Here is a 22,563-nt window from a genome sequence, read left to right as displayed (position 1 = left end):
AAAGATGGCTGCTGTCACGTGGAATTGTCTGCCACCACAGGTATCTAGCTAAAGAGGGCAGCACTGAGGTTTGCGATGCAAGATGGCTGCTGTCAAGAAAGCATTTTTCAAATTATCCGCCACCACATTTCAAAGGTAAGTAGCTAAAGAGGGTAGCACTGTGCTCTATGGATTAAAGATGGCGGATGACAGCTGTCAAAAAACACGTGGCTTTGTTTACCTCGCGCTAGTTAGGTTAAGTTGGTAGCACTAAGGTTTAGACCCGTCAAGATGGCAGCACTGCCGATGACAGGTGACGAATTTTGCAGCTACTGCGATATAGAGGGCGGCACAGTGCTTTGTGGTTTAAAGATGGCGGATGACAGCTGTCAAAAAAGCACGTGGCTGTCAAAAAACACGTGGCTTTGTTTACCTCACGCTAGTGAGGTTAAGTTGGCACTAGTGAGGTTTAGGCCCGTCAAGATGGCAGTACTGAGGTTAGCGTTGCGTTGTTGTCGATGACAGCTGTCAAAAAGCACGTGGCTTTGTTTACAAATCTGTCAAAAAGCACGTGGCTGTCAAAAAGCACGTGGCTTTGTTTACCTCATGCTAGTGAGGTTAAGTTGGCACTACTGAGGTTTAGGCCCGTCAAGATGGCAGTACTGAGGTTTGCGATGCGTTGTTGTCTGTCAAAAAGCACGTGGCTGTCAAAAAACACGTGGGTTTGTTTACCTCTCGCTAGTTAGGTTAAGTTGGCACTAGTGAGGTTTAGGCCCGTCAAGATGGCAGCAGTGAGGTTAGCGATGCGTTGTTGTCGATGACAGCTGTCAAAAAGCACGTGGCTTTGTTTACAAATTCAAATCTCGCGCCAAAATTCAAATTTCCCGCCAAAATTCAAATTTCCCGCGGGCGGCGGCGGCGGCGGAGGAGGTGGCGGAGGAGGAGGTGGAGGTGGCCTCTGGGAGCCTGAGGTGGAGGTGGCCGCAGAACCCGCCTATTATACTACTTAGGTCCTTTTGCGGAGAGCACAAAGTTTTCTTTTTCCTTGGAATTCTCTTGAGTTAAGTGGACACGAGTTTAATGTCAAACGTTTCACACAGTTCAGTAAGCCTTTTACCATTTGTGTTTGTTCTGTTATGAGCTGGATAGAAGCCAGCTATTTTCCGAAACTGTCGCTCTCTTCCGACTTGTGCATCGAAATCACCCGTAACTTTTTTTACGTTGTTGCTTGGAGTTTGTTGTAGTTCGCTCTCTAACTGGTCCTAGAATGTTTCCACTTTCTCTGGATTTCTTCGGTTGTCTTCGTTTATTGGGGCAGGGACACTGGGGCTGAAATTTTGGCGAAATATATGAAAAATATTGATTGTCAGTTTTTCCATATTAATACACCCCTAACACCTACGGATTAGATAGCAATGTTTTAAATCAAATTCCGCCATTTTTAAAGCTCTAGCGTAGCTTTCAAATGCCTGGCGTGCAGTCCTTTAAACGCCCACATTCATTCGACTCACGATCAGCGCACATTAGTAGTGTATTCAAGCAGATTTCTCTATTTCATTTCATAGGAATAATTCAGAAAGGCATCCTACGTCTGTCGGTGTGCATTGTGCTGCTTTCTAGTGGAGGAAGTAGGTACTTTTACAACGTAAACTATATAAAAACTACAAAAGTTTGAAAAAACTGAATGAAAATTACAGGTGGTGGTGTGGCCTTGCATAATACATTGACTGTATTTTTATACCTATTTTCAAAGAAAATGATTGCTTATTAAAGACATATTAGTTTCAACATTATTTATGACTATTTCCGTACATACCATGTGCAAATCCTGTTTGTTTACAAACAAGTTGTTTTCGAGTTTGATTGTGTTGAGGTGTGCGAGTATTTTCTACTATTGTTTGGTGCTGTTCTGTGGTGAAATGCATACAATAAGTTCTCGGTGGCATAAGCCAAAATCCAAAAGTAGGAGAAAACAAGAAATGTCTTTGAGATTATCAGCTGCTCGGTGGAAATCAGCTGGCAATACAGGTTATGAGCATTGTCCATTATTTTAAAAAATTGCTTTTTTTCTCTGTTTCACTTTTTCAGGCATTCAAAATGTTACACGTATCACAAATCTTATGACATTGCTTTCAAAATTTGCATGTATTATTTTCATTGCAATGACTATAAACCTGCGGATCGATTTTTGGATTGCACTTTTGGTCTGGCTGCAAAAAAATTTCAAACTTTAAAAATTGAGAATTTTTTGTAGAATAAAACTTGGATATAAAAAAATTCTTCATACTCGTTAATGCAATTCAAAAATGAATCCGTAGGTTTTTTCCAATTGTATTAGTGCAATAGAATATTACCTAAAAGTTACACTATCTTGATTGGTTTAATGCGGCAGACCTTTATACATCTTGAATAATTTGCACATGAAAATGTACAAAATAATTAATATATCAAGAACCAATCAACTTGCAATGCCCAAATTTCCCACAGTGGTTTATGTTATGACTATTCATAAGCATATAAAATTTCAAAGCTATACCTCAGTTTATATAGAATTTGGAAATTTCAGTCTCAGTGTCCCTTTAATGTCAAACGTTTCACACAGTTCAGTAATCCTTTTACCATTTGTGTTTGTTCTGTTATGAGCTTGATAGAAGCCAGCTATTTTCCGAAACTGTCGCTCTCTTCCGACTTGTGCATCGAAATCACCCGTAACTTATTTTACATTGTTGCTTGGAGTTTGTTGTAGTTCGCTCTCTAACTGGTCCCAGAATGCTTCCACTTTCTCTGGATTTCTTCGGTTGTCTTCATTTATTGGGGCATGTGCATTGAACACCGTATATCAGTGTTAGAATGGGGAGTTTTTCAGAGGGAGAACTATAGTCCATTACAGAGTCTGTTATTTGCATATTTACACAAAATGCGGTGCCAGGTTGCTGCAGATTTCCTCCCATTTTTTGTCCAGGTTTTCCTTTTAAGATCCTGTATTTCTCTGAATCAACGGTGTTCATGACTGTGAAACGCGTCTCTTGTAATGCTAGTAGCCTATTAAGATATTCTGCTTTACCATCTCATCCACAGTCCGTTGTAATTTACCCGTTTGTAGCAGAGTTTGTATGTTGATAGTTCCAAAATAGTGACGCTTCTTAGTCCGTGGGCATCTGGCGACAGTCATCTTCGTGTTCGTCATTAGACAGTCATTAGGCTGGCTACCATATGGCTCCGACTCATTCTTGCATGCTGGTACAGGCTGCCGAGAATCCGAAGGCCTGTATACGCCGCCTGAAGCGACGGTTGATTTCCGTTGCCTGGTACCACCTGGGGTAGTTCTTTCCGAAAACGTTTCCATCAAGCATAGTGTTACCTCACGGTAAGATTGGGGGATATATTGGTCCATCCATTGTTAGAACTACGGTTGTCCACCCTCTCAGCCGTTAGGAAACTTCCTCTTCCGCCATTGAGGCCGTTGATCGTAGTCCTTTTTGCCTCAGTTGATACGCGGGTGTTTATTTGGCTAAGCCTTATTCACACCTGTCCTGCATATCTACAGAACGTCCATTATCAGCCATTGGGACGCGCCGTGTCGGGGTTGAGGCTCCCAAACCCAGTGTCTCAAGCAGGGTTATGTCCTGCCCTTACTCAGTTCAGAATAGAACCCCCGCGCAAGCTAACTGGGCACAGTATCATTACTATTTATTCATTTATTTATTATTTATTTATTTTCACAAATTTTAGATACAGTTCAGGAATGGTGAGTGGAAAAAGGGCATAGCCCAACATACACGAAGATGCCTCCATCCCCACTAAAAATTACATTAAAAATTACAATTATAGGCTACAGGATGTGCTTATGTAGGTCTACAGTTACCGTATTCAATAATTTGCAATGATCAGCTGCCGTTTCCAAAAATCTCTGTTGTAGATCCCGGACTGAGTGGCTCAAACAAAAGGACGCTGGCCTCCTGACCCTAAGTAGATGGATTCGAGCACATCTCAGTCCGATGGTATTTGAAGGTGCTAAATACGTTGTTAGATTTACTAGCACGTAAGAGTACTCCGGTGTGATAACTTTCTGGCACCTCGGCGTCACCGAAAACTGTAATAAGCAGTATTTAGTGGGACGTTAGAAAACAATATCATTATTATTAGGAATAATTAATTTTATTTATTTAATTATTATTATTATTATTATTATTATTATTATTATTATTATTATTATTATTATTATTATTATTATTATTATTATTATTATTATAAGTACGAGTAAGACCCCGCTTTAAAACCTGTGAAAAATGCGTTATGATTATTTTTTCTGTCCACCCTGTTAATGGTTTGTAAGTAATTTCAACTGTTTTACATACATGATCATGATTGAGTAGTTACAAAAGCCTGGTGAGTCTATAAAATGTCACCTTTATTGTTTTGGTTTCCCCCCAAAACTATTTTTCGCTCCGAGATTCTGTTGAAAGTCTGAAAATAATAATTGGGCCTAGGATTAAATCCATAACTTCAGGACATGTTTTCACAAAATTTGATTTACTGTAACACACTTTAATACTCGTAGTTTATGACCATACTTGATTCAACCAGCAGGGTTGAATCAGAAAACAAACAGGGAAATAACTTACCCCCTGTGGGTGGGGGATGCAAACGAAGAATACACCCACGGTGTTTCCTGCCTATTGTAAGAGGCGACTAAAAGTTGCTACCAAGGGATGATGGATTTGGAACCATGCAATTACCATTACGTGAGGAACACCATGTGTTGACCTTATCTGCGATTAGTATCACTGTATGAGGAACGCCATGGGACTGTGATTAGTATCATTCGTGTAGGAAAACCATGGGTTTACATTACCTGTGATTAGTACCACTATATGGGAAACACCATGGGTCTACGTTGCCTATGATTAGTTCCACTATGTGGAAGAACACCAGAGGTCTGGGCGTTGCTTATGATTAGTACCACTATGTGGGGAACACCATGGGTCTGCGTTGCTTATGATTAGTACCACTATATAAGGAACACCATGGGTCTACGTTACCTGTGTTTAGTACCACTATATGAGGTACACCCTGGGTCTATGTTACCTGTGATGGGTACCACTATGTGAGGAACACCACGGGTCTGGGTGGCGCCTGTGATTAGTACCACTATGTGGGGAACGCCATGGGTCTGCGTCACCTGTGAGTAGTACCATTCTGTGAGGAACATCATGGGCCTGTGTTACCTGTGAATAGTACAATTATGTGAGAAACACTATAGGTCTACATTACCTGCAATTAGTACCACTCTGTGAGGAACACCAGAAGTTTGCGTTGCCTGTGATTAGTACCGCTATGTGAGGAACACCATGGGACTACTTTACCAGTGTTTGGTACCATTATGAGGAGCGGGTGACCTGGATTTTGGACCCCTTTGGACAAGAAGCGTATCTCAGGAAATAAGGCATTGCGAATTGGGCCCACTGATTGTTTTGGATCCATGCTCATTTTTCATTATCATCAGTTTTATATTCTACAGGATATCTCATACAAACTAACACCGAACACACGGTGTTTGTAATCTGCGCTACGCCAGCTGCCTCAGCCGAACTTAACGTCGCGCGCGCCCGTCCTGCATATATCTTATATGAAATCTCACTTTATAAAAGATGTTTGAAGTGTCGCCTTTCCTGGGTTATAAGGGCATTCAATCACTATCAAGCAATCACTACTGATCTGCATTTAGGGCAGTCGCCCAGGTGGCAGATTCCCTATCTTTTGATTTGCAAGCCTTTTCTTAAATGTTTGTAAAGAAATTGGAAATTTATTGAACTTCTCCCTTGATAAGTTATTCCAGTCCCTAACTCCCCTTCTTATACACGAATATTTGCCCCAATTTGTCCTCTTTAATTCCAGCTTTAACTTCACATTGTGATATTTCCTACTTTTAAAGACACCACTCAAACTTATTCGTCTACTGATGTCATTCCACGCCGTCTCTACACTGACAGTGCGGAACATACCACTTAGCCGAGCAGCTCGTCTTCTTTCTCCCAGTTCTTCCCAGACCAAACTTTGCAACATATTTGTAACGCTACGCTTTTGTCGGAAATCGCCCAGAACAAATCGAGCTGCTTTTCTTTGGATTTTCTCCAGTTCTTGAATAAAGTAATCCTAGTGAGGGTCCCATACGCTGGAACCATACTCTTACCAGAGACGTACATGCCCTTTCCTTTATACTCGTAGTACAATCCGTAAATACCCTCATAACCATGTGCAGAGATCTGTACCCTTTATTTACAATCATATTTATGTGATTAACCCGATGAAGATCTTTCCTTATATTAACACCTACATACTTACAATGATCCCCAAAAGGAACTTTCACCCCATCAACGCAGTAATTAAAAGTGAGAGGACTTTTCCTATTTGTGAAACTCGCAACCAGACTTTTAACCCCGTTTATCATCATACCATTGCCACAACGTTATCGAGGTCATTTTGCAGTTGCCCACAATCCTTTAACTTATTTATTACTCTGTACAGACTAACATCATCTGCAAAAGTCCTTATCTCTGATTCCATTTCTCTACGCATATCATTGATACATATAAGAAAATATAAAGGTCAAATAATACTGCCTTGAGGAATTCCCTTCTTAATTATTACAGGGTCAGATAAAGCTTCGCCTACTCTAGTTCTCTGAGTTCTATTTTCTAGAAATATACCCACCCATTCAGTCACTGTTTTTTCTAGTCCAGTTGCACTAATTTTTTCCAGTAGTCTCCCATGATCTACCCTATCAAATGCCTTAGATAGGTCAGTCGCGATACAGTCCATTTGACCTCCTGAATCCAGGTTATCTGCTATACCTTGCTAGAATTCTACAAGTTGATTTTCAGCGGAATAACCTTTCCTAAACCCAAACAGCCGTCTGTTAAACCAGTTATTAATTTCGCAAATATGTCTCATACAATCAGAAAGAATGCTTTCCCAAAGCATAAATGCAATGCATGTCAAACTTACTGGCCTGCAATTTTCAGCTTTATGTCTATCACCCTTTCCTTTGTACACAGGGGCTACTATAGCAACTCTCCATTCATTTAGTATAGCTTCTTCATGCAAATAATAATCAGATAAGTACTTCAGTATGGTACTATGTCTCAGCCTATTTTCTTTAGTATATCCCCAGAAATCTTATCAATTCCAACCGCGTGCCGGGCTGAGTGGCTCAGACGGCTAAGGCGCTGGCCTTCTAACCCCAACTTGGCAGGTTCGATCCTGGCTCAGTCCGGTGGTATTTGAAGGTGCTCAAATACGACAGCCCCGTGTTGGTAGATTTACTGGCACGTAAAAGAACTCATGCGGGACTAAATTCCGGCACCTCGGCGTCTCCGAAAACCTTAAAAAGTAGTTCGTGGGACGTAAAGCAAATAGCATTATTATTAATTCCAACCGCTCTTCTAGTTTTCAACTTTTATATCTTACTGTAAATGTCATTGTTATCATAGGTAAAATTCAATACGTCTTTATTAGTCACCTCCTCTATCTGGACATTAACTTTGCAACGTCCGGCTCCATGGCTAAAAGGTTATCGTGCTGGCCTTTGGTCACAGAGGTCCCGGGTTCGATTCCCGGCTTAATTTTGCTGGCATGGGGACTGGGTGTATGTGTCGTCCTCATCATCATTTCATCTTCATCACGACGCGCAGGTCGCCTATGGCTGTCAACTCGAAAGACCTGCACCTGGCGAGCCGAACATGTCCTCGGACCTCCCGGCACTAAAAGCCATACGTCACTTAATTTCATCCTTGTAACCAACAATCTTTACATACTGCTGACTGAATACTTCTGCCTTTTGAGATCCTTGCATACACACTCCCCTTGTCCATTAATGATTCCTGGAATGTCCTTCTTGGAACCTCTTTCTGCCTTAAAGTGCCTATATATACTCTTCCAGTTTTCACTAACATTTGTATGACCGCCCATTATGCTTGCCATGATGTTGTCCTTAATTGACTTCTTTGCTAGATTCAATTTCCTAGTAAGTTCCTACAATTTCTCCTTACTTCCACAGCCATTTCTAACTCTGTTTCTTTCCAACCTGTACCTCCTTTTTAGTCTCTTTACTTTTCTGTTAAAATATAATGGATTTTTACCATTCCTTACCACCTTTAAAGGTACAAACCTATTTTCGCTTTAGTCAACAATTGCTTTAAACCTGTCCCAGAGTATGTTTACATTTTTTTTCACCGTTTTCCACCAATCATAGTTATTTTAAAAACTCCCTCATGCCTGTTTTATCAGCCATATGGTACTGCCTAATATCTTCCTTTCTTTCACATTTATTTTAACTACGACAAAAACAGCTTCATGATCACTAATACCATCTATTATTTCGGTTTCTCTATAGAGCTCATCTGGTTTTACCAGCACCACATCCAGAATATTCTCCCCCAAGTTGTTTCCAGCACTTTCTGATTCAGCTGCCCTTCCCATATTAACTTATTTGCCATTTGTTGGTCGTGCTTCCTGTCGTTCGCATTGCCTTCCCAATTGACATTTGATAAATTGAGGGCACCCGCTACTATCACGTTCCTTTCCATATCGTTTCCCACATATCTGATTATCTTATCAAATAATTCTGAATCAGCGTCAGCGCTACCCTTACCCGGTCTGTACACTCCAGAGACGTCAAGTTGCCTATTATCTTTAGAGATGAGCCTCACACTTAGAATTTCATGTTTGTCATCTTTTACTTTTTCGTAGCTTACAAATTCTTCTTTCACCAGAATGAACACTCCCCGTCCTACCACTACTATCTTATCTCTATGATACACACTCCAGTTCCGTGAGAATATTTCTGCATCCATTATATCATTTCTCAGCCATGATTCAACTCCTATTACAATATCTGGTAAGTAGGCTATATATGTATTAAATCACTTCATTCTATTCCTTTCTTTACAATACTTCTACAGTGGAGCACTAATCTTTTTATGTCATCCCTACTTGACTTTCAGTTCCCTGTACCCTTTCCACCGCTCCCTAGGCCACTCCGATTCCTTGAATGTACCTCCCTATAACCTTTCTGAACAAATTTCCTAGCTCATATGTACCACTGCGGTTTAAGTGAAGGCCATCTCAGCGCATATCTGTATCTCCTACCCACTCATTACGATGTAGAAATCTCACTCCCAGTTTCCCACGTACCCAGCCCATAGTCTCATTTAAATCCCCAGTCACCTTCCAGTCAGTATCCCTCCTACACAGTATTCCACTGATAACAATCTCTGCTTCCTGCGTTTACCAGATCCCACACATCCCCAACTTTGAAACTTATACCTGCTTGTCTTACATTGTTAGTACCAACGTGAAACACTACCACCTTCTCCTTTCCCTCCTCCTTTTCTTCTACTTTCCTCACCATCTGCCTTAACCTAATTCCTGGATGTCACTCTACCCTGGTTCCCTTCCCTCCACACACTTTCTCCACATGTCTAACAGTGGAATCCCCCATGACCAGAGCCTCAACCTTACCCACCTCATTTGTTCCCCTCCCTTCCTGGTCAGCCCTATCTTTCCTGACAGCTGCAAAAGCTACTTCCTCCTCCCTTTTCTCCCTTACATGACCCTGTTCCACCTGTCTTTTCCTATCCACTACTCCAAATTTCCCTTTCCTACCTTTTCCCTTCCTTCTACTTCCACACTTCTCAGCAACAGTTCCCTGTTCCTCATCTTACCTCGGTTGTTCCACCTGCAGTGATTCGTACCGATTTCTCAGACCCTGGAATTCTGATCCTGAATAGAGCCCTTAGCCTGCAGTCTCCTTCCCCTTAAAACATTAGACCACCTGTCTTCTACAGTTCCCCCTTTCCTTCCCATAACTCTTTTACGCCTACTGTATACTGTAACTTTATTGAGGGAGGGCTACTTTCCTTCTTGTCCTCTGAAAGAATCCTAATTATCTCCCTCAAACTCTCCAACTCGTCCCTGATACTCCTTAATGGCTGGACACACCCACAGTTCCTACACTTGCACTCCTTAGCCATTTTACTGAAAAATGAAAAGAAAAGGAAAAATAGAATAACTTATTCTGTGCAAAATAAAAATGAAAGTAAAGAAATATTGTCTAGGATAGTTTACAAAGATCACACGACAATAAGGTAATTAATATAGGCTACTACTACACTACACTACTACTTAGTTGTACGAATTTTTTTACAACACCTTAACAGAATGAAAATTGCTGTTAATTGTATCTGGTAACTACATTCTGGCTGACGCGTGTGAGTTCTGTCACTGTAATATTCCTGATTCCATTCCTAATGTTTTCTTTCAGTTCCTCCAATGTGTGAAAATTTGTTCGATATACTTTTTCTTTCAGTTTACCCCACAAGTAAAAATCACACAGTTAGATCTGGAGAAGGAAGGGGAAATAGACCAGCACTGATCACTCTGTCTGCAAGCACTCATGAGATTGTAAGAAAGGAAACTTCTGCTGTATGAGCAGGGGCTAAATCTTGTTGAAACCACCCACGCGATTTTTTTCCCGTTAACTGATGGAAGAACGGTGTCAAAATATCATCTTGGTACCTTTCTGCATTTACGGTCGTCTCAAAAAAAAAAAGTCCAGTTATTCGTCTTGCGCCAACAGCACACCAAACACCAATCTTCCTGTCATGAGGGACTTCATAAACACCGTTAGGATTTTCTGCACCCCAATAGAGAGAGAGTTATGCATGTTCACACGACCATTAAGAAGAAACCAGAACTTTTACATACGAAAACACGGCGTTGCAATGATAAATGTCTCACCATGTTATCAGCTGAGATTCAGACTGGCGACTGATGCTTGCCATGTTGAACAAGTCCAGACTCCTTGCAAGGTCAAGAACTATGCGCGCGCCTACCATATTGTAGTTTGCGGATCGGAGAGTAAAAATGCCTTTTGGACGGTGTTAGTTTATATGAAAGACCGTGTAGTCATTGGATATATTTTGCAGTTGTAATTGTCGTTTTATTTTGTTGCACCTCGTACCATTAGGGGCGGTTACCTAGCTGTTAGGCCCCTTCAAACAACACACATCATCAAGAAATAACCTCTAACCTGCAAATTGCTTACAAAATCACCTGGAACGGATACGTTACAAAAGTCTGTATCAAAAATTGCAAAATTCTGACACTACAGCAGTCATAAAACCGGGGGCTCTTAATGCTTCCGAAACACTGGTGACTGGCGGCATGTCACAAATAAATAAAGCATCGATAAACAAAAGAGGAAAATACTCAGAAAAATTCTAGAACCAAAATACAAAAATGGCATTCTGATGAAAAAGAAACCACTGAAGATGTATGAAGTCATAGAAAGAAATCATAGATACAATTAGAAAAAGGCGGTTAACATTCTACGGACACCTACATAGAATGGATAACAACAGGCTGACAAAGAAACTTCCAAATGTAGTGCTTTCCTTGCAAAACCACAACAATTGGTTGGTGGAAGTAAACGAAGCGTAGGAGAAATTGGTACGCATACATTTGCAAAGAAACTTAAAAGAAACTATACAGGATGGACAGAAGAACTCGTAAAGACACTCACTCACTGAACGAATGAAGAGATTTCGGGAAGAAAAGAAGCAGCAATGTACTTAAAAAAAATCAGATGCGCTCCTTAGTTAGGCATAATGAATTATTATTAATATTCATAATAATAATTACATGCAGATTGAACTCACCAAATTCATGTCTGGCAACGAGTGGTTTACTGTGTGCTTTTTTTTTGTTGCAAATTCGTCGATTCCATCTTCGTAGTCCAGATGCTGTGTTATATCAGAATTCATGAAGAGACCGGCAAGACTGTTGACTTAGTCTTACGACAGGGGTGATCGAAAATAAGTCTTAAGCCATTTGAAGAGTGAGAAAGATCGCTCGGCTGAACAATTGGTTGAAGCGGTTGACAAAAATATTCGTAATGCTATCTCTTAAGTTAGGAAACAATTATTGAATGTGGTTTTCAAGCAACACACTATACGATGTACTTCAGGAGGAAATGCTTATTTCGTTGTTCTTAATATATGCTTTAAATTGAATAACCTAATCAGTTAAAAATCTTCCAAGTCGTCTTTCTAACGCTCTTGCAGTTTTGTAGTACATTTTAATAGTTTAGTGTTGTCTCCTTCAGGCAAAGTACTTAAGAACTCAAATTTGCTATAGAACTCTTCCAGCGATTTTTCTTCTCCAATTCAGATATCGATCTGTAATAACCAGAAATGTATTCACCCGAAAATCGTCCTTTCCTTCAAACGTAGTATCTTTTTTTTTTTTTTTTTTTGCTAGTTGTTTTACGTCGCACCGACACAGATAGGTCTTACGGCGACGATGGGACAGGAAAGGGCTAGGAGTGGGAAGGAAGCGGCCGTGGCCTTAATTAAGGTACAGCCCCAGCATTTGCCTGGTGTGAAAATGGGAAACCACGGAAAACCATTTTCAGGGCTGCCGGCAGTGGGGTTCGAACCTACTATCTCCCGAATACTGGATACTGGCCGCACTTAAGCGACTGCAGCTATCGAGCTCGGTAAAAACGTAGTATCAAACTCGACTCTTTCGTTACTTTTTCCTTGACATTTTTTGTGTGGCTGTTTTGTACATATTTATCTTTCTCCTTTTCATGCCAGGTTTTTCGTATGCCATGCATAGAACGATTCTCTAGAAGATATTCAAGTAAAGAATCGTGCAAGTTTAATACATTCTCAATATCGATATCAACACGTTGTAGGGGCATGCAGGAGAGACTCTTCCTTTGAAGACCAAAAGGAGGTCCAGAAACACTGGCGCGAAATATAACAGTATGGCAAGATTTTTGGAGTTATGAATTATTTCAGAATACCTAGACTGACGATGAAATGAATGTTTTTACTTTTTTGGGGATGTGATTGAAACCTGTTTCGTCAAATTTAAAATCTATTTCCAGTTCGTACATCTTTAAATTCATTTTCTACTTGCACCTGTTTTCTTGAAATATTCTAGCTGAATATAGCTTTTAGATCAGGGTGCCTAATCAGAAAACTCTCACTAGTCCCACCCAGGCATATTGTCTTTGAAATGTGGAACAGTTCATTTTTGCGATTTTAGATAGTTGTTAGTAATGCACATTAAGTCATACAAAGTAATGGACAGTCCAATGTCACCGATAGCTACCACATGTTCCGTAAGCCAAATTTCTTCATCCTGTGTGAATACTGTTGGACGTCCTGTGCCTTTGCTCTTCACGTTATTCCATTTATTTCTTAAAGTATTATGCAGTGCCATAATCCTTGTAGCTTGTCTTATTCCTGATTCTCTACTTCTTCCAACTTCTATTTTTTGTTCTATTTTGCTTTACGTCGCACCGACACAGATAGGTCTTATGGCGACGATGGGATAGGAAAGACCTAGGAATGGGAAGGAAGCGGTCGTGGCCTTAAGGTACAGCCCTAGCATTTGCCTGGTGTGAAAATGGGATACCATGGAAAACCATCTTCAGGGCTGCCGACGGTGGGATTCGAACCCACTATCTCCCGGATACAAACTCACAGCTGCGCGCTCCTAACCGCACGGCCAACTCGCCCGGTCTTCCAACTTCTCAGGAGTGTAATGAGAATTTGTTCCATGCTGGCACATGCCGGGAGCCTTTTTCTTTCTATTTCTTGTCATTTGCCTACAAAATAATAGTGGAACTGATTTAATTTCGAAGCATTTTTAAACTTATAAGTCAGTTTTAAACTTGAACAAATATTTAATTCAGGTAATCAAATAGAATATGGTAAAGTTAACATAAAATCTTGTTTATTCTATATACGTACTTCTTCTGTACCACTCTTATCATTAACATAACCTTATTTCGTACATGCATTAATGATTTATATACGTTTAAACGAATTCATTCAGTCACAGTCAGTCACCACCGATCTGCATTTCACCGGGCTGAGTGACTCAGACGGTTAAGGCGCTGGCCTTCTGACCCCAACTTGGCAGGTTCGATCCTGGCTCAGTCCGGTGGTATTTGAAGGTGCTCATATAGGTCAGTCTCGTGTCGGTGGATTTGTAGGCACGTAAAAGAACTCCTGCGGGACAAAATTCCAGCACCTCGGCGTCTCTGAAAACCGTAAAAGTAGTTAATGGGACGTAAAACAAATAATATTATTAAAATAATATTATTCATCTGCATTTAGGGCATTTATCTCCATTTATCGTTCATTGCAGATATATTGCTTCTATTAACATTTTGGATGAAATATATGCAGTAAAATGAAAACCAAAACTCGCTTTAAAAAACCCATGTGCTTGCATCCAACTAACAACAACAACAGGAAACAAAGCTATGCATACAGTTCCAGTTAGGGTGACGGCATTGTACCCGAATTGGGATCCATCGCTGGGCGAACAAAATTCTTCCTAGGTTGGGTTCAACATAATTACCCGCAGCATTGCTAAGTCTTATAATATGAGACATCTCCAGGGGTTGAGGTAAAACAAGGATTATAAAAGTTGAAGTCTTCTCGAAGTCGCTGGTACATAATTTGAAAGAAGCGTGATTAAATGATTATGTTAAAGCCTGACCTGTTAAATTACAACTCCTTCCAATTATCCAGAAAATGCATTCCATTTATTCAACTTAAAACCCAAAACAAAAAACGAGAACATCAATATAGGATGGATAATTATTTCACATTTCCAATTACACTCATATTTCATGTTACGGGACTGTTTGCTATTATTTCTTAGTTACGACGATAAACTTAGATCTCATAACCAGTCATGACTATTAATTAATAATTCATTTGAATTCAGGTACTGGCGTGCATATAAGTAATCAATTAATCATTTCAATATGATGCTGTACAGAATCTTAAATAGTGAAGGAATTTAAAGCCGAAACAATTAATACGTAAATATATCAAAATGATTTAATGATTCCTGACATAATTGGTTAAATTTAATTTCTTCTCACTTTTGTTTTCTGGCATACATTACTTCTTACCCTATTATTATTCGTCCTTCACATTTAACAGTCTTAAAAGGAGCCTTCTTTAAGTACTTAAAATCACTTTGTACCTTGAAAACGACAGACCATAACATCAAATAAATTGAACGATGCCAATAGAACTACATGATAAATATAAATGACTCACTTGAAATCAATTATCCCAAGACTACAACGTCTAATCCTGCGTAAAATACGAAATAAATAAAGAAAAACAGCATTCCTGTGTCAAATGGGAATTGTTCCCGTTGCGGTTGCTTTTATGAAGAAAAAGTATTTGGCCTGGTGTAAGTGAAATTAATCGCAGTGAAACTTTTCATGGACCGCAATGTATTGAATGGGTGTTGAATTCTGGGAGTGACACATTATTATACATATTTCAGCCTATGGCATTGCCTGTTGATGTGAGTGGTATGGAAGACGTTGTGCAATTTATATTTTCCTATGAAAGTAAATGTATTTCTAGGGGAGTGTTGGTGGTTTTCCAGCCTCGTCTTTTCTACAAGTAATACAAGCTAAGATTTAGGGCCTACATTTCAAAATTGTGTAACTGATACCGAACGTCCTTTGGTAAGTTTGACTTAATTCGTCATTATTATATCATCTGTAATTGGCATAGTATCGACTCTGTTGATGATAAATAAGCATATTATTAAAATCATGAAGGAGTTATCTGTCATAAACAGGAGTATTTTTGATGTTCTTTCTTCCCAAAACAAACTGACAGGTTATTTTGATTTCTTAAGCAGTCAGCAGACCTCGTAATCCGTTTTATAAGCGATAGTGACCTGTTTTATCGTGTATAAAAGTTGTATTTTCTATTAATTTTGTATTTGATTGTTTACTACGTTTTATTCTATTGACTCTTTTACTTTGTGTTTATGTATTTTAATGTCTTATTTTTAACTTATAATTTAAATGATACCGTATATATGAGTACACTTCAAGGCCATGCTTTATTCCACCGTAATCTATATTTTCTATCATTTTATCAGAAAATAAGGCATTGTGAATTAGAAGCACTGATTATTTTAAATTCATACTTAATTTTCATTATATTCAGTTTTAAATTCTCGTCAATAGATACATTTTAAACTTTTAATTACCATATCATTTAGTGCCACCTCGTACCATTAGGGGCCGATGACCTAGATATTAGACCTCTTTTAACAGCAAGCATCATCATCATCATTGATTTCTTAAAAGTAATTAAGCCTTTAGGCTGTCTCTCTTCTCTTAAACACTAAGAACATGAGTTTATAGTTTGAAATATGCTTGGAATTGGATTATAGGGATATTTACAACTACATCTTGAGATGCATTCAAAAAAATAGTGTGATGGTTATAAAGACACTGAAACTATTTCATTCTCTAAATGGTATTTTGTTGTTTTCAGTGCGTATTGGATCGAGTTTGGCAATGGCCATTTAATGCCTTCACATTGGACACAGCTACTGGAGGTTAGTACATGTTGATATCTTCATAATTATTTGGTTCTTTACCGAGTATGTTTACCTCACCGGAATGTATGAATATTTTATTTCAGGGCGATCACTGCCAGTTTTATGTGTTCACTTGTTTCACTGGTACGGACTTATGGACCATTTCAGTCTGGACGTTGTTAGAGTCTGGAAACTATTTAGTAAGTATTGCTATAATATTATTGTAGTATAAACACCTTTTAAGCCCTCTTTAAAGGATTCACTTATGTATTACGGTATCTAATGTGTAATAATTGAACATCTTACTATCCTTGGGACTCGAATCTGGTTCTCCCAGTCCCTAAATGGGTACATTTACCATTTTCATTAGAACAATTCACTTGCGAGAGAAACTTATTCACTAATTTGACATTCAATTGGCTATCTGTGGAGGCACCTGCACGAAATTGCATTGAACCCATTATGACATCGATGACCCACATGTTGTGGGAAACGTTCCTTCTACGCGAAATGAACTAAACAATTATTGTAAATCACTTAAATTTTACTAGTTTTTATATTCACTTGAAACAGCAGAGATAATTTTTTGTTACCCTCATAATATCAAGGAATACACACTCATGGTATTTTAACTCTTTGATAGACTTCCAAGGAGGAAACAAAACTGCATATTTACTCCGTATTGTTCTTCATACTTGTCTTATATACCAAGACCGCAGGGGGGTATATAAGGGGGGGCCCAGGGGGCCTGGCCCCCCCCGAAAAAATGTATAAGCCTTGAAGAACCGGACCAAAATGATGGGAATTTTTGATCGTTGTTGAGATACCGAGCCAACAGTGGAGATAATATTCTTAAAGACCAATTAACGACCAGTGGTGGGAAGACGATGTACACAAGTTCTTTCGTTCAAAACGAACTTATTAACACATTCGGTCACTTAATGCAATCAAAAATTGTAGAAAATGTCAGAAAGTCTGTTTTTATTCGATTTTAGGAGATGAAACCACTGACATCAGTCAAATCAAACAGTTTTCTCTCCGTGTATGTTATGTAGAGGAACAAACTTTCAAAATCAGAGAAGATTTTTTGACATTCGTCCCCGTTTATGACGTCACTGGAGCAGGTTTGGCCAACACAATACTGGAGACCTTGTCAACATTAGGGCTTGACCTAAACAAAATGAGAGACCAAGGGTACGATGGTGCTGCTACGATGAGCGGGCAATTCGGAGGAGTACAAGCTTCCATCAGAGAAAAACTACCGTTGGCCCTGTGTACACATTGTTCTTCACACACTCTAAATTTATGTTTGTCAGATGCGAAAAAAGTACCCTCTATAAGAATCTGTATGGGTGTCATAAAAGAAGTCTGTGGATTCTTTTATATATCAGCCAAAAGAACCGAAATATTGAAATCAATGATTTCTGAATGTTGTTCAGAACAAAAGAAACAGAAACTTATTTCAATGTGCGAAACCCGATGGGTAGAAAGGCACGACTCAGTAATTTTATTTAAAGACTTTTCGGAGCCTTTCTCTCCCTTTGCAATATAGAAGAGGAATTAAGTGATTCAGCATCTAAGGCTCACACTCTAAGTAGTGCTATTAGTCAATTTGCATTTCTTATTAATCTTTTTGTTTTGAGCTGGATGCTATCAACCATGCATAACTTATCTTAGCAGTTTCAAAACAACAATATAGATCTTCAACAGGCCTTGACTAACGTCATGAGTGTCTTCTATCGAAGGAGAGGGCAAATGCTGATGACTCATTTAAAGCCTTGTATAATCAAGCAAAGTCATTCGCTGCCAAACTTGACATTAAAGAATAGATTCCAAGAATTTGCTGCCTTCAAACAGCACGTAGCAACGTCCCTTACACCACAGAAGAAGAATACTATCGAGTAGCTGTTTATGTGCCATACCTGGACGATTTTTGTAACTCACTAAAAGAACGCTTTGAATCTCACAAGAAAATAGTTGTATCCTTACAAAACATCCTTCCACAATTGTGTAACGTAACAGATTTCGGTTCACTGGAGGCTGCTTTTAGTTTCTACGAAGAAAGTCTGTCACATAAAGAGATTGTGCACAGTGAGTTTATGTTGTGGAAAGAAAAGTGGAGTCAGGAAAATCCTTCAAATCTTCCCAAAATGGCTGTAAGTTCTCTAGAAAAATGTGACAAGACTTTCTTCCCCAACATTTATACCCTTCTCAAATTACTCGTAGTTCTTCCTGTTTCTATCGCAACCGTAGAAAGAACTTTCTCTAGCCTAAGGAGACTGAAGACTTACTTAAGGAAGAGCACATCTGAAAGTAGGCTTAACGGGCTTGCTTTATTCGCTATCCACAGAGACATTATAGTTAGTGACGAAGAAGTTCTTGATAAGTTTGCAAGTGTACCAAAACATGGACTTCGTTTTGTAACCATTGGTGTACTGTATGTATGTATGTATGTATGTATGTATGTATGTATGTATGTATGTATGTATGTATGTATGAATCAGCCCAAATCAATGTTTCCTTTTTCCTTTCTAAAGTGTTTGAAATCGTCTGACCTCTTAAAAATACTTAACCTGACCTTACATCAATCTTGCCCCCCCCCCCAAAATATATTCTATATTCGCCACTGCAAGACCGACTCCAACCCTAGACCAAGACCAACTACAATTACATCAGACCGTAATCCAGAAGAAACATGGCGGACATCGGTGTGCGATATGAGAGGTTGAGGGGAAGGTTATGCATGTTTATTTCGAGTCACCTAAAGAAAATATCACAAGTCAAACGTCATGAAATGCAACTCACTACCGGTAACTCAAAATATGAATAATTAAACACCAAAAGTAGCGTTATCGCGTATTGTAAGTCTAAATGTAATTTCAGGGGAAAAAATAATTGTATCAACGTCAGGTTGAAACAGACACAGAGTATAAAAATATTTCACATATGAATCTCCGGTCAGCAAATAAGATATATAGATGTCAACAAAGAACATTATTAACCTTACATGAAATACTATGTAACACTACCGGTACCATTAACTACAGCCCATTATGTAAAACACGCAAACAAATTTCTCCAATAAAATTTCAACCCCCCAGAATCCACCTGTATTGTTGAATAGGTACAAGCGATATTTGTATGATACACATGACCATCTAAAACACTCGTCAACTTAAAACTCACCAGAATTGATGGCATAATTGTATTTTATATAAAAAAGACATAATCCTCACGTTCACTCACGGGAAATGATGTTAGGTTTAGTTTACGCATGTTCATTGTAAAACGTTGAAAATTAATTACATCGGTCTTGCACCACCGTTTAAGATTAATTTAGTCTCTAAATCATAAATCTTGGTCATGATTTGCCGGATCTTTCTGGGAATGATTTCATTTTCTTTGTAGTAAGGTACGTTGGCTGATAGGGCAAATGCTAGGATAGGCATCATTAGTTTTAACTTCGGAAGTTTGCGCGGCACTCGAATGAGATCACCACCTTCTATGGGTAAATAATGTCTTCCCTGACAATACATTTGATTTCAAAAATGATTAATGTACACAACATTATTAGTCCTATGATACGGATCGAAGTTTACCTTACGAATGCTCTTAACCCAATTTTGCCGTAATACTAGGTCTTCTGGAAACGGGAACACTGAAGTTCTTACTTACCTCCAGGCACACAGCACATTCAACTCTAAACATATTGCATACGAAACTAAAAATGAAGAAAATACTTTCAGAGAAGAACACGAGAATCAACCTTAACATTACTTATCGATCTTCATGTCTACTGCACTTGAGGTGCCATGGGTGCGTAATGTATTTTATTTCCAGTATTTAAATGTTACCGAATGCATTTGCTTGCCCATTTACAATATTCAGCCGTGTTTGGACTAATCTGCACGAGGATACCTGTCTTTGTGTGTACTCATAGACTATATTTGGCAGCTTGTAGCTCCTATGTTTCTTGTCCATAGCAGCAGTAATTTCCATGGTATGCATATTTCGATATTGTTTATTCAACACACTATACATATTCAAAATGTGCGCGAGAACAGTTGGGTACCCTTCCTTGTCAGGAACCAGTAAGCCTACTAACACTACTGGACCTATCCGACTGGAATAAACCAACAGAGGGGACTCCAACTCATGCCTCACAATTATGGTCGGTATGGAGAATGCTTAATAGAGCAGGAACTGTCATAGCAAGCACCAGGGCCACCCTAAAAACTTGGGGCTGGAAACAAAATGGTACCTGTGACTGCAGTGCTTTCCAAGATCTGGAGCATTTGTGCCATTGCACAAGCTGTCCTATGGAAACTTAACATGAAGATTTTGGTGCAGTTGATGACAAGGCCATAGTAGTTGCTGCATGCTGGAGCAACTTCAGCATTTGAGGAGAATCAGATTTGATCATCATCAGCAGCAACAGCATTATGACGACAACCTCAGCTGTGTTGTTTGGCTTTCTTGACTTGGTCCACTGCCTTTCGTATTAGACAGTTCCTCAGTTGGGCTCATGAGGCTGAGTGAATCATGTTCTAGTCTTCAATCCCAATCTGGGCTGGCCTGTTTGTATTAAAAAGTGATGCACTAATTGTGTGTAACACTTGTGAGTTAAATAATAATGTTATTAGTTTTATGTCCCACTAACTAAGTTTTGTGGTTTCTGGAGACACTGAGGTGCCAGAATTTAGTCCCGTAGGAGTTCCTTTATGTGCCGGTAAATCTACAGACATGAGGCCGGTGAATTTGAGTACCTTCAAATACCACCATACTGAGCTTGGATTGAACCAGCCAGTTTGGAGTTAGGCCAGCCTTCTACTGTCTGAGCTACTCAGCCCGGCACTTGTGAATTTACTGTGATGTGTGGTTGAGTCTTTCAACTCCTGCTATTTGATTTATAAAAGCATTTTGTTTAAACATTTCATATTTGACTTCAGTCCTTTATATTTTACACCTAAATACACTCCTATTTTCTTTTGTAATTTTGTGAATTTTGAATTTCATAGAACTCTCGATACCCTTCAACTTGATATGTCAATACTTGAGTTAGTAACTATAGAAGAAGGGTTATAGACCATACTTCTTAAAGATATGAAATGCTCATAAAATATAAAAGCTTGCCCTTTTCTCCTTAGAGGAAGGATGGACAAATAATTGCTGTGAACTTAAATAATAAATAACTTCCCAGTAAATGTATTTTGATAAATCTAGGTATGCTGATTAAATTTGCGCTGCCCAGACCTATGTTCAGACGTTATTTATTAAAATTGTTTCACTTTCTCTGGTCCCAGGGAATAATCTATTGTTAATGATTTACTCCACCTAATGTTGAATTTTTCAACTCCCACTATTTGATATAATAAAAGCATTTTGTCTAAATATTTCATGTTTAAGGACTTCAGTCCTTTATTATACAGCTAATACTCTTCATATTTTCTTTTGTAATTTTGGGATTTTTGAATTTCGTAGAACTCCAACTGTTGCCAATGGTTACATTTATGATTGTAAACAAGAATTTATATGTGTAAAAGCATGCTTTAACAAATTTTGAGAGCACTGAAGTGTATTTTATGTTAGAAAAATATAAAATATTTTGATTGTACCATTTGTGTTATTGATCTTATTTGTTTACACTTTCTAGCCTTAGTAGAAGAAGGCTACCATAGTACAAACCCTTACCACAATTCGATCCATGCTACGGATGTGACCCAGGCAATGCACTGCTTCCTGCAAGAGGAGAAGGTATTACCCTTCCCTTTCAGTTAATGAAAGAACAGAACAGTGAGAATACATCAAGAATATATTCAGTTAATCATGTAAAATTTTTGGTTTAATTTTTAGATCCGGGTGCATCTCACTCCTCTGGAAATAATGTCATCACTAATTGCTGCTGTTACACATGATCTCGACCACCCTGGTGTAAATCAGCCTTTCTTGATTGCTACTTCCAATCATCTGGCTGCACTATATGAGGTAAATTTGATCCAGCAGCTGACGTAGGTGATATAGACTTATCTGTGACAAGTGGAATTGAGAGGTGATTACCAAAAACCAGATAGATATCAGATAATGGTATTCAGTTTTGAAAACTGTTATTTCAGAGTGTTTTAATGAACTTGACTA

The 22,563-nt window shown here is 38.9% G+C and overlaps 1 protein-coding gene across 3 annotated transcripts in view; it reads left to right on the top strand.

The window, feature by feature from the left end:
* The window catches only part of LOC136863995 (uncharacterized), a 566,004-nt gene that overhangs the window by 419,066 nt on the left and 124,375 nt on the right, over window positions 1–22,563 (top strand). For all 3 annotated transcript variants that reach the window (XM_067140486.2, XM_067140483.2, XM_067140484.2), the window contains exons 3-6: window positions 16,383–16,446; window positions 16,533–16,628; window positions 22,082–22,182; window positions 22,282–22,413. In XM_067140486.2, coding sequence (XP_066996587.2) covers window positions 16,383–16,446; window positions 16,533–16,628; window positions 22,082–22,182; window positions 22,282–22,413 — 393 coding nt within the window. The remainder of the gene's footprint in view (window positions 1–16,382; window positions 16,447–16,532; window positions 16,629–22,081; window positions 22,183–22,281; window positions 22,414–22,563) is intronic.

This window comes from Anabrus simplex, chromosome 2 (assembly GCF_040414725.1).
Source record: "Anabrus simplex isolate iqAnaSimp1 chromosome 2, ASM4041472v1, whole genome shotgun sequence".
Classification (NCBI taxonomy): domain Eukaryota; kingdom Metazoa; phylum Arthropoda; class Insecta; order Orthoptera; family Tettigoniidae; genus Anabrus; species Anabrus simplex.
This window is presented reverse-complemented; position numbering and strand designations above follow the sequence as displayed.